Here is a 13750-nt window from a genome sequence, read left to right as displayed (position 1 = left end):
GTCATATGGGTTTCCTCCTCCTACAAATGATTCAAGAATTCCTATATCTTGACCCTATGGCCATAGGGGTTGCTAGTGGGTCTCCTATACATTCCTATGTCTTTGTGGTCATATGGATTTCTCTTCTCCTATAAATGTTTTAAGATATATGCAACTTGTTAGTGAAGACTCCCTATATCACCCTATGGCCTAAGAGGGGTTGGTAGTGGTCACTCAAACATTGGCTTTTCTCTTCTTCTACTGGGTGGCCATAGGGGTATCCTCTTGATGGGGTTGCATTTGAATGCCACTCAAATATAGCCCTAAATACTTCAAGATATATACCACTTGTTAGTGAAGAATCCCTATATCTTAACCCTATGGCCCTTGGGCCATAGGGGTTACTAGCGGTCACTCAATCATTGGGTTTTCTCATTGATGGGGTCTCCTATACATTCCTATGTCTGGATTAAAGGCCACCCAAATATAGCCCCAAATGATCCAAGATATATACAACTTGTTAGTGAAGAATCCCTATATCTTAACCCTATGGTCTAAGGGCCACAGGGGTTGCTAGTGGTGGTCACTCAAACATTGGTTTTTCTCATTGATGAGATCTCTTATACATTCCTATGTCTGTGTGGTGATATGGATTCCATCTTCTCCTACAAGGGCCTATGAAAAGGTGGGCATGGGGGTATCCTCTTGATGGGGTCCCATCTAAAGGCCACTCAAATATAGCCCTAAATGATTTAAGATATACACAACTTGTTAGTGAAGAATCCCTATATCTTAACCCTATGGCCTAAGAGCCGCAGGGGTTGCTAGAGGTCTGGTCACTCAAACATTGGGTTTTCCCATTGACGGGGTCTCCTATGCATTCATGTGTCTAGGTGGTCATATGAATTTCCTCTTCTCCTACAAAGGCCTATGACTGAGTGGCCATAGGGGTAACCTCTTAATGGGGTCCCATTAAAAGGCCACTCAAATATAGCCCCCCCAAATGATTCAAGATATATACAACTTGTTGGTGAAGAATATCTACATCTTAACCCTATGGCCTAAGGGCCACAGGGGTTACTAGTGGTCACTCAAACATTGGATTTTCTCATTGATGGGGTCTCCAAAGGGCCATCAAACTCAAGCATATCCTATTATCCCTTTTGATGGGGTCTCCAAAGGGCCATTACACTCAATCATAATCCTATAGCCAAAGGGTCATAGGGCTCACCCTGAAATATTTCTTATTGTAATAAAAGTCTCTTTTCTAGGCCCATAATACACAATTATAGGTATAGGAATGTTATCCAAACAATCAAGAGAATCCACAACTTGTTTGAGTTAGAAAGAGTCCCATATGATATCATTCATAGTCCTTTAGTCTTATGGTGACCAAAGGGCATTAGATCTATTTAAGTGTATATTCATTCATGGCCCTATGGCCAAAGAGCCATAGGACTCAACAAAAAATACTTATTATAGCTATAGATATCTCTTTTCTAGCTATATGGTCAAAGGGATATACAATCACATCCTTATGGCCTAAAGACCACATGGCTATAGAAGAGAGTTCTTTAGAATGTTGTTTCCTTTAGAGTGGCCATAATCATAAATGTAACACATATCCAACAAAATTATGATCTATAATTATCTTTCAAACTTTATAGATACTCATGTATAACTTCAAAAAGATTCTCACACTACTTTAAAGAATAAAACATAATGTCATTCAATTACAAATCTCGCACATATCACTTGCAAGAATGACAATACCATAGTCTTTTACTTGGTATGATCGCAAACAAGACACTCATTCTACGATGCATTACATCAAGAGGAACTCTCGCATTTCTTTGGTGTGTCACATGAAAAAAATGCACAAGACCTAACTTTTCCTTAGCTAAAACCAATTTCAAATTACCATTTCAATGGTTATTATCATCCAAGAATATCTTTTGGACATTCCATACGATATTTGAATTGGGAAACAAATCATATGTAGTCTCTGGCCAAGGTAGATTTATCTCCGAGCGACCTCTAAGATCCTCTGCCAATGCCAACACTACACTTTTGTGAAGCTCACGAGAGTAGTGCAGCATAAACCAAGCACGCTCTGCCTGTAAGGCCTCACTCAAGACAGGGACCCCGAGGACGACGGGCGATGAGGCATAATCTCGACCCACAAGAAACTCACCCTAGGCACACTAGCGAGCATAGCACGCACTCGAGCACTGTTACCTCTCGATGCGGGGTTGTGTGGTGCGGACGCTATGCCCTGCGGTATGACTAGTGGTTGAGTCGCCCGGAAACGGGAGTGCCTCCCCTCCATGTGGTGAGGGTAGAGCGGGCCGTCCCAAGTGAGGCCGCTCAAAGGGACATGGGGAGTCCCTTGGATGTGTAAAGAGCTATGTGATTCAAGACCTTCTGCTGCAAGTCGAGCCGCGGGCCGCGAGCCGGGCCGACCCGAGTGAGCCGTCCCAAAGGAGGCCACTCTACTTGGATGGAACGCAAAGAGGCGAGGCGAGTTGGATCCCAACTCGGCCTCACCACATGGTGTTAGAGGGTCCCGAGTACATGTGGGCAGAAACCTTAAATCTACGCCCGTGACACTTGGTATCAGAGCCCTGTTGAGCTCTTGGAAAGGAATTGGCAACCCGAGACGGGAAGCCATGTTGGAACCGCGAAGACGGAGCGGCACTGATGTACAAAATAGTTTTCAGCCAGGACAGCAGTGCGGTTCGCCGAGGTCCAGCCGGTGGAGTCGATGGTTCGAACCGCGGTCCAGCCCCGGCGGTCTAGCCGGTGGAGTTTGAGCTGTGTTCCAACCGGTGGAATTTCTATCTGGTGGCTGGTGGTGCTTGGGTAGTTTTCCAACCCGCGCCAAATTTTTGTAACTATAAGGCAGTAGGTGCTCCCTCAAGCCGCATGAGACGGTGTGAGCCGAGCGGGCCGGTGAGCCAACGGGGAGCCGAGTCGAGCCGGCATGTGATGCATTTGAGGTGAAAAAGGGAGTGTCCCTCATGGTGAAAAGTCCCTCCCAGAGGGGGGCAAAATGAAGAAAAGCAGTATGTGGCCCGAAATGGGGCCGTGGTCTGAGCCGGTCCGCCTCACTAAGATAGGGGGTGGGCTGAAATTTTACATGGCTGGAAATTTTCAGCCCTCAAGCATGATGCGCAGGGGCTCGAAACATGGTGAAGATCATGGCGGGGGTGTGCCCACCATGGCCGGGCATGAAACCGATGGAGTTTCTATAAAGTTGACCCGCCGAGCTAGGGGGCAACTCAACATCTTATGGGCTGAAAACTGGACAGTTTTGAGGGCGAAACCTTGCCGGTGAGCCAGTGGGGCAGATTTTGGCAAAGTAGCCGGTGAGCCCAACGATGGCTTGAGGCGAGCCAGTCCCGACCCGAATGTGACCCGAACCGAGCCGGGGGGCTCTCACATGAAAAGTGTGGCTCTTGGGGGGCTGTTTTGGGATTCGAGCGACATCGGCAATGTGAAGCGAAGAGGGAAACCCAACATGGAAAATGGGTGTCCCGGAGGGTATGAAGACCCGCCGACCTCTCAAGTGCAAGCGAGGGGCAGCATGAAGGAAAGCCATCAACCGAGGCTCTCAAGTGAAAACGAGGGACCTCATCTTCTACATGAGATAGCACTGAACAAGTGGCTAGTCTCCCGGATGAACCGGGCCCTTGTACATGCGACGTGCGGAGTGATGCATTGTAGGCCGTCGAGCCACCTAAGAAGGAGCCGACCTGCCGAAGGAAACTCAAGCAAGTGAGCCACCTAAGGTGGAGCCACTTAGCGATGAGATGTGCCCGCGCCACCTAAGGAGGAGCTGGGTTGCCAAGGATTTTGCGGGGCTCATCTCAATGATCAACGAGCGAGACCTTGCCTCATGAGCAAAAACTAGCTTGGTTTGAAAGGCATGGCAGATACATCCCAAGGAAAAATTTTCCAAGGGAACGCAAAGTGCTTCAAGCTTGTGTGGCACAAGCTAAGGGGATGAGGGGCAGCTCACCTCTTCTATTCTTGCAAGCATTATGAGCTCAAGGGTTTGTGGAATCCAATGAAGGTACAAGGGAGTTTGTTGAGACTCTGCGGAGGCGAAGCAAAGGTGGAACGATCAAGGAGCTTGGAATCAACCAGCCAGCGGTGGTGGTCGAATTGCCGACATGAGGCTTAGGAAAAGCACTCCCCAAGCAAGGCCAGGAGCTGACTGGTGATCAATGTGCAAGAGCTGAAAGCGGAATTGTAGCGCCTTGGAGGGAGGGCGTGTGGTCAATACTCCCCTCTGTGCCTCGTGAGAAGTCAGGTGTGAGGAACGCTCTTATCAAAGGCAAAGATCAGAAAAGTGTACAAGAATGCATGTATCTATGACAAAGCAAAATGGAGCCACCTGTGGAGGAAGCGCCTGTTATGGGACGGGTGGCTTATCATAAGGAAGCTCGCAACTTGGAATGGGACTTGTTGTGGGGGTGGTGTCATGAAAGAGACAGGAAGTCAGCCGCCAGCCAGAGAAGGGATGGACCAGCACGGTTCAAACAAAGGATGAGAGCCGGAGACTACCCCCTTCATTCCTTAGAAAGGAGGACCTCCAGAGGAAAGAACGATGGACCTGGACCCAAGTAGTGGGATCCGCCTTAAACAGGGCAAGGTCGTGGGATTGGATATACATTAAACTCCTCTACCCACCACTATGCCAAAAGTGAGTGGGACAATAACGTGGGATTGGAAACACGTAAAACTCCTCTACCCACCATCAGAGATGAAGATGAGTGGGCATCATGCAACACCGAAGGAAGGAATGGGTGAGGCCAAGAGAGCCAATAGTCCCTTGACGTCTTGGTGAGCCCAAAAGTGGCAACAGTCCCTACAGGTTTCAGGGTGAGCTCAAGATGAGAAACATTCCCTCAAGGTTCTGGGTGAGGCCAAGAGAGCCAACAATCCCCACAGGTTCGGGTGAGCTCAAGAAGGAGCAACAGTCCCTCAGGTGACGGGTGAGCCCAAGAGCGGTAACAACCCCAGGGTGAGCCAATATGGCAACAATCCCTTTATCATGGATTAAGATGGCCGGGTCTAAGAGGGCCCTGTTGGTGAATTCGGCATAGCAATGCCTAAAGCTACCTGTTAGCCAGCAGGTCTCAGGGGATATTGAGATGTTTCACCCACACTCCTTGGTTGAAGCAATCTCTTTAGCACTAAATAGTGAAAAGAAGCTTAGGGGTAATCACATGAAGCAAGAGCATCAAAATTTTAATCAAGGCAAGAGGCTTGCTTCGTCTTTTATAAGTGACAGGTATAATAAATTCAAGCATCCCTTCTTTAAAAGAGAGGAAGCACAACCACACTCTTGGGAGGACAAGAAAGCAAAGGTCGTCAACAACAGTCAAGGCAACCACAACGGTTTTAACGGTCAAGGCGCTCATCCTAACTTCAAGAAGACCAACGACACTTCCAACCAAAGGGCCTAGGACCGCTTGAAGAGGGTAAAGTGCTTCAATTATCATCGCCTAGGACATTATGCAGACAAACGCCCAATGAAGAAAGAAGAAAAAGCTCACCCTCTTGCTCAAGTCACCATGGTCGAAGATGAGCCTATCCTAGAAGAAGAAGCGGATTTGGAAGACAACGACGACTACGATGATGATTACGATCCAAACTATGAGGGTAATGACGATCAAGCGAATGAAGGTAACCCTAAACCCTCATCCATTTCACCTTACACTCTTTTAAAAATCAAAGGTATTGTGCAAGGAAAAGAAGTGAGTATTTTGTTTGATGATGGAAGTAGCCATGATTTTATTTCGAATTGCATTGCTAAATCTCTTAATCTACCTCTTACACCATCTGGATACAAAGTTAAGACTGCTTTCAATAACCAAAAGTACAATTGCACTCAACAAGTGGAAAACTTAAAGATTTCAATTGAGAACTCTCAAGAGTGTACTTTTCTTGTTGCTCCATTGCATGGGATAGATATCATCTTAGGAATGCCATTTCGTCCATGAATTAAATCCTAAGATTGATTATAGCAATCGTTCTCTTACTTTCATGTATGAAGGTCATCAAATTTGTTTACATACTGCATTTGAAAGTGAAGATCAACCATTACTATCTCACACTCAAGCTAAAAGGGCCATTCGCAAACGAGATAAAGCATTTCTTGTGTACATTAATGAAATATCTACTGCACAAGAATCACATTGTAATGATGCACAAAAAGATTTTCTTGCTCAATTTCAAGAGTGTTTTATGCATGATTTAACGTTGGTTTACCTATGTCTCGACCTGAGGACCATAGCATAGAGACCATTCATGGTAGCGCACCCCCTTGTCGAGCTCCCTATCGCGTAAACCCTCTTGAACAACAAGAGATTAAGTCTCAAGTTCAAGAGATACTCAACCGAGAGCTCATAAGACCAAGTAGTTCACCATATGGGGCACCCATTCTCCTTGTCAAAAAGAAGAATGGTACATACCGCATGTGTATAGACTACCGCGCATTGAATAAGATCACTATCAAGAATAGGTTTCCTATTCCACGTATAGATGATCTATTGGACAAGATTAAGGGGGCCACCACTTTTAGCAAGATGGATCTAAAATCGGGATATCACCAAGTGAGGATGACTAGTGAGGATATTTATAAGACTGCGTTTCATACACAAACCGGTCATTATGAATTCCTTGCCATGCCGTTTGGCTTGACAAATGCACCGGCCACCTTCACAAGGATGATGAATAGGATCTTCATAGATCACCAAGACTTTGTTATAGTGTTCTTTGATGATATACTAGTCTTTAGTAAATCCGAAGAGGAACACAAGAAACATCTTGCTAAAGTGTTCCAATCACTCAAGGAAAATCAACTTTATCTTAACCCAGAGAAAAGTATGTTTTTCCAACAAAAAATTGAATACCTAGGTCACATAGTATCTAAGGAAGGGATAAAGGTTGACCCAAAGAAGATACAAGCTATCAAATCATGGCCAAGACCCAAAAACTTGCATGAACTTCGTTCTTTTCTTGGTTTATGTAGTTTCTACAGGAAATTTGTGTGCAATTTTTCATATAAAGCTCACTATCTCACCTTGTTGCTAAAGAAGAATACACCTTACACATGGACTAAAGTGCAGGATCAGTCTTTTCAAGCACTTAAATACGCTTTAACACATGCACCAGTACTCCAATTACCTGATTTTAATCGTCCCTTCTTTGTGGTTGTTACTGATGCTAGTGGGAAAGGTTTGGGTGTTGTTTTAATGCAGGATAACCATCCACTTGCTTATGAAAGCACAAAATTTAGACCAACACAAGTTAAGTATAGCACTTATGATAAGGAATTGTCTGATGTAGTGCATGCACTTAAAATTTGGAAGCATTATTTGATGGGTACTGACTTTGTTATAAAAACTGTTCATCAAAGTTTAAAACATTTATTCTCATAGCCATTGATTTCAGATAGGCATATTAAGTGGGCCGCATTTATTCAAAGTTTTCAACCAATTCTTCAATACCATCTTGGTCAGATGCTTTGAGTAGAAAGCCAACTCTTAATCACCTACTATCGGTCATTCATGGTATTTCATTTGAATCTATGCGTGACACTTATGCACTGTATGATGATTTTAAGCATATTTGGACTCAAATGAATCAACCCAATGCACAATCAATTGTTGATTACTCTATTCAAGACAAATTTCTCTATTTTCAAAAGAAATTGTGCATCTCTAAACCATTTCGAAACCCTCTCATAGAGAAATTGCATAATCCACCTTATGCGGGCCATAGAGGTGTAGCAGCCACATTTCAAAATCTATCTCGTGACTTCTTTTCGCCTCTTATGAAACAAGATGTCAAATCCTTTGTTGCTAAATGTTTGATTTGTCAAAAGGTTAAGTCTACCATAAGCAAGAAGTTAGGGTTACTCCATCCACTCCCTATTCCCGAGAGACCTTGGGAACATATTTTTGTTACGTTGTTTCCTCTAACGATGCATAAGCATGACATGATTTGGACCATCATAGATTGTTTTAGCAAACATGCTTATTTCATTCCTTGTAATAAGAAATTGTCTGCACCTCAAGCCGCTAACTTATTTTTGAAGCATGTGTTCACTCACCATGGGTTACCTAAGGTAATAGTATCTGATAGAGATTCCACGTTTTGTAGTGCATTTTGGCAAACTTTATTCTCTAATCTAGGTACTACCTTAGACTATTCTACTACATTCCATCCACAATCCAATGGTCAGAGTGAGATCACTAATCGCACAATCATTGATTTTCTCAAAGCTTATGTTCATACACGACCAAAAAGGTGGGATGACTACATACACATTTTGCAATTTGCATACAATAACACCACTCATTCTGCTACTAGAAAAGCACCTTTTGAAATAGTATATGGTCACACACTCCCTACACCTGTTACACGATTATCAAATACTATTCCTGATGTTGCTGACAATTTAACTGTTGATTTTGATAAAATTTATGCTAATGTTCGTGCTGCCATTTCCCACTCACAAGAATTGTTTGCTCGTCAAGCTCATAAGCACAGGAAGCCTTATCTTTTTAAGATAGGAGATTATGTGATGCTTCACATTCAAAAGCATCGTATCAAAAGTGTTGACACTAACCCCTTTGTGAAGCTAGCACCACGATTTTATGGACCTTTCAAAGTAATTCACAAAATTAATGATGTTGCATATCGTCTTGAATTGCCTAATCATTGGAAGATACATAATTCTTTTCATATTAGTCTCTTGAAACCTTTTAAGGGTACTGTTCCATCTCATCCTATATATGATGAAGCTCCTCAATTGGTGGATCAAGAGGAACAACTACTCCCTGATGCTATAGTAGACCATGAGACTACCACCACACGTGTTGGTTCTGTGTATAACCATTATCTTGTGACTTTTAAGAACCATCCTAGAGAAGATGCTAAATGGTTTCCCTAAACGTTTTTCCGTACTTATCCCAAACTTCTGGACTCTTATAATCACACACTAGATAGTTGTGAGTGAAGCAACTGAGGACAGTTGCTATCCTGGGTAGGAGGGATGTTATGGGGTGTCCGTACCCTCCTAGTGCGTAACATCCATGGTTAATGGGCACTATACTCTTATGGATAGCTAGATTGAATTGATCGATTTACTGTTTGTTGTTGGTGTATTGAATACTAATTGTGTGTGATGGACAACTGTAGGTTGGAGAGAGTGATAATGAAGTGAAGGGCAGGATCGCGATGGATGGCAGGAACACATTTTGGACGGCTTACTAGCGGCCGAGATTACCCAGATTTTTATTATGACTATGGTTAATAGTCACTTGTAAATAAATACCCTAAGAGGGTGCACTTGTAAATAGCCTTGAGATAAACAGATAAGACATACAATAAAAATAGGAGCTTGCTTTTGGGATAAAAGCTCCTTCTTGTAAATAAAGAAGCCCCTTGTCATGCACCCTAGTTTTGGCACAAAGGGCACCCTTTAATATATAAATACTCAAGATGGAAAGGGTGCCGCCATTTGGAGGGGGAGATTGAACCCATTCTTGTGTTGATGCTTTTATTTGATCTTTACCCTATGTTACACCCTATGCATGGAGATTTCAATTGTTATGCTTGATCTTTGTGCAATCTTGTGTAAGTTTGTGCGTACTTGAGGGATCTTGTCCCTTTCAAAGTTAGTGAACTTAGAGTTTCCTAGAGAACTATGCAAATTTAATAGTATGAATTTTCTTACTCAGAAATTACCTCCTTGGAGTTTTTCGCTCTCGGAAGGTTGACATACCCAAATTTGAGTAAGAAATGAAAGTTTCTCTTCCAAACTATTGTGGATAAGGAGAAAGAATGTAAGTGGAATTAGCACAAAAGGAAAAAATGTGAAAACTTTCCACTCCAGGAGCACCCAATGGATAAGAGAGAATGTAAGAAATTTAGCAAGTCCTCAAAAGAGGGGTTAAACACATTTTTAGCACATTCTCAGCCAATCAAATAAAGAACTACAAGAAGAGAGGCGCATCTTGTTGCTAAAATGAGCTCTACATAGTCACCTGGCCCTCTAGAGGCTAAAATAAGCCCTACACAGTCACCTGGCCCCCTAGAGGCTATATAAAGACCCCCCTACCTACATCATTGCCTAACCCATATGGAAGAGAAATCTTGTTTGGCAACCTCTATTTAATCATTTTTGCTAGTAGGAAAACGTAATTTATCATTTTTCGCTAGTAGAATATGTAAATTTTCTCTTTTATTTATTCAAACTAGAGATTCTTTACTCTAGAAACATAAATACTCACTCCTCTTTACGTATTATATATATATATATATATTTATTTTTTGAAAAAATGCTTAATTTTATTTTTAATTGAGAAGGTAGTGTCGTTATAATGATGAAATTTCGGGAAATCTAATTAAAGAGTTACTTTAGAAAATTGAGTAGGGGACTAGGAGAAGATAAATAGATGTGTAATTATGGAATTTAAAATTCTAAAATTAGTGAAAAAATAACATAGAATTTATGGGGAAATTAACTAAACACTTAATTAAGCTAAGAGGATTTGTTAATCACTTCCTCTCACTTAGTATAACCTAGGATAAATTTCCCTTAATTTGTGAATTAAGAGTATAGAGAATTTTCTAATTTAATGAGCTTTTAGGAATAAATTTATTAGGGAAATTATTTAGAAGAGTTGGAAAATTATGAAATTTGGAACTGAGGCCTCTTAACACCTATAATATTGATTTGCTCCTTGGTGCTCAATATTGAAATAGACATAAGCTAGCTTGATCTCTATGTCCTTCTTCTCTTGTAATGAATTGATTCACTTGAGCCTTAGATTTGTCACCTTGATTTGCTTTAGGATTATATCTCACTATTTGAGATCCAACATTAGACTGACTTTCATTACCCTTGAATGCTCCTTACGGTCCTCCAAATCCACCTATTTTTTGATGTGCTATTGCTAGAAGTTCCTTTGGGAAAGATTCATAAAATTCTAGAAGCTAGAGGATTAGTTCGATCTGAGAAGCCTTTATTGGGGTTAGGTTCTTGGTTAAAGTTCTTGTTAGGGTCCCAAGAGTTGTGAACATTTGAAGGATTTAGGTTTGAGGGTTGACGTAGATTAGGGTCTGGAGGACAATCTCTAGCACAATGTCTTGGATTAAGACAATTAAGGCACAAATTTTCTCTAAAGGCCTTCTCTTTAAGGAAAATAGGTAGCTAACTTATCTCCCATTGAGGATTAGATTTGAAGCTGGAATGATTCCACTTAACATCCCAATTTGGTAGAGGTTCCTCCTTGCACTTCTTGGTTAAATTCACTTCTTACTCCATTGGCTTCCCACCATCCAATACGTCTATGAAAGTAGCCAATCAAAGAGATTGCAAATGAGAATTCAATGGAGGGTTCAAAGCTATAATGAATCTAGCCACCTTGACTTCTTAAGTCATTCTTGGAGGTGCATATTGTAATAAGATGAGGAAGTGATGATAATATCTCTCCAAATCATTAGGGGAACTTTGAGGTCATTTTTTTTCCTTTTAGCATGTAGAGAGGGAGTGCTCTTAGCCAATGAGAGGAGAGCTTACTCTATGGAATCTTTCTTTTTGAAAATAAGAAGTGCATTTCTTTTGCTAATTTTATTTAGGGGAAAATTCGTGAAAGGGTCTTTTTCATGTCAGAAGCTCACCTTTTTCCTCCTCTAGCTCTTCTTTTTTCACCCCCAAACCATCATGACAATGTCGAGCTCAGCCTTCTCTCTTCACGAGGCCACCTACTTTCTTTAGAGCCAAAAGCACCCCCCCCCCCTCTTTCTCGCCATTTTGAATTTTGTTGTTCCCCCTTCTCCTTCTCTTGCTCATTCTTCTTCTTCATTTTTTGGCTATAGAAAACTATGCCAGATCTAAACGTCCTAGTACCTCCATTGAATATATATCCACATATAATACATTTGATATGCAGGAGGGTAGATGGATTCCTATTACCATAGCTAAGGGTAGTTGGATAACTATGCAACAAAACAAGAGAAAGAAACAGGTAACCACCAATCCATTCATTTCGTGTTGGAAAGGAAGAGTGAAGGATTTTAGACACGGCTCAAACATGAAGACAATCAAAGAGGTGCTGGTACAACATGTTTTTATGCATACCATCTTCAACCAAATACCTGGGATCTTCCTTTACACAGGCCTAACTATAAGTTCTCTTTGCATGTTAAAACTAAAGTTAGATTTATGATTTTATATATTTCTAGCATTTAGCTTTTGATTTTGTAGATTTATATCCCTCCAACTTAGAGGAATGGCAGCCAGTGGAGTGTATTGTTGATATGATTGATGTTTTTCATGCCTCTGTTGGAGAGGAACTCTATAAAGGAAGAACAAGAGGGTCCCTTGCAGAGAATGGTGTGTTCTTTTATGACCATTTCTATGTCTCTCCTAACTCACAAGGATCATGGGGTTCTCTGACCAAGCTTCCACTTCCTGATTTTGGGTGTGAGGAGTGGCCTTTACCAAATTCTAGCACAAGTGAATGCTATAGATGTAAGCTATTCAATGAACTTCAGAGATGTATGAAACCTAATATTGCCAGTAAACAGAGCAAAATTGTCCTCTTCATGCCTATCCTTGTGTTTGTAGACTTCTTCTCTAATATTCAAGCTAGAAGGTGTAAAACTTTGTTCTCAGTGAGAAGCTTACAAGCAAAAAATGTTCTTCAGTTTGTTGATGAAGGCTGGGACACAAAAGTAGTTAGTGGAATCACATGTAAGGTGCATCAAGAGTCAATTTCTTGCAAATATATGGTTGCTACACAAAACTTCATTTTGACGTTTTATTATAGTAGATGGCACCATGTGGGTGGTGTCCTAATCCCTCTAGACCAAGACATGGAAGATTTTGGCGTGAATCCAGTCATTGATCTTGATTTGTGGCTTAACAATGAAGTTATCACTATTTTAAAGATAAGGGCCATGTGTACATTGCAACAAGTGAGACAGAATCTTCTAAATGAAGAAATTGAATTGCCAAAGTCATTTTATTTCAAAGTGGATGACAAAAAGGCAAGTTTGTTTGACACTAACATTAATGTTGTTAACATTTCATACTAGCATGCATATCTTCTTACTTTACACTCTTTGCAGGTCTCTAAAAGGAGTGAAAGGAATATAAGATGCAAAGACATCCAAAATGCTGCTGTTTAAGTAATTAGGTAAAAGAAACATGAAAACATAATCAGATTGATTTCTTCAAAGACTTACATATCAAATTACTTTGAATTATATTTACAAGTGCAAACTTTTGTTTGCCTTTTCTGTAGGAGATTACATATCTCGGATTAAGAAGGTTGCTGGAGATTACTATCAAGGATTTACAAAATGCTGGAGATATAAAAAAAACTTCCACCTAAATGTAACCCAAAAGGGAAAATGGATGTACAAAGTATTTTTTTAATGAGAAGAGTCAATCTATTTCTTGTGTCTTGGACTCATCCTGGTAGAGGCAGGTATTGGCTTTGAAGGGGTGTTTGGTGGTGTTCTCTCTTCTGCCTTTCTTGCTTTCTTCTTTTGCTTCACCTTCTGATCCTTCTTCTCCTCCTCTTTCTTCTCCTCCTGTTGTTGTTTCTTCTCCTCCTCCTCTTCTTTGTCCTCCTCCTTCTCTTCCCTCTCCTCTTCTTTGTCCTCCTCCTTCTCTTCTTTCTTCTCCGCTTCTTTCTCTTCCTTCTTCTCTTCTTTCTCCTCCTTCTCTTCTTTGTCCTCC

At 41.4% G+C, this 13750-nt stretch overlaps 1 protein-coding gene across 1 annotated transcript; it reads left to right on the top strand.

Annotated features, from left to right (window-relative positions):
• Positions 1 to 5561: 5561 nt before the first annotated feature.
• LOC148023399 (uncharacterized) lies at positions 5562 to 13194 on the top strand. The gene is made up of 5 exons (XM_087695399.1): positions 5562 to 5673; positions 8187 to 8665; positions 8765 to 8899; positions 12247 to 13053; positions 13135 to 13194. The coding sequence occupies exons 1-5, from the start codon at positions 5562 to 5564 to the stop codon at positions 13192 to 13194; spliced, it is 1593 nt and encodes a 530-aa protein (XP_087551525.1).
• The last annotated feature ends 556 nt before the right edge of the window (positions 13195 to 13750 follow it).

The sequence above is a fragment of the Lygodium microphyllum genome, chromosome 16, assembly GCF_053477565.2.
Source record: "Lygodium microphyllum isolate KBCC chromosome 16, Lygodium_microphyllum_v1.1.10, whole genome shotgun sequence".
Classification (NCBI taxonomy): domain Eukaryota; kingdom Viridiplantae; phylum Streptophyta; class Polypodiopsida; order Schizaeales; family Lygodiaceae; genus Lygodium; species Lygodium microphyllum.
The sequence above is the reverse complement of the archived record's forward strand: the minus strand, read 5'-3'. Positions and strand labels throughout refer to the sequence as shown.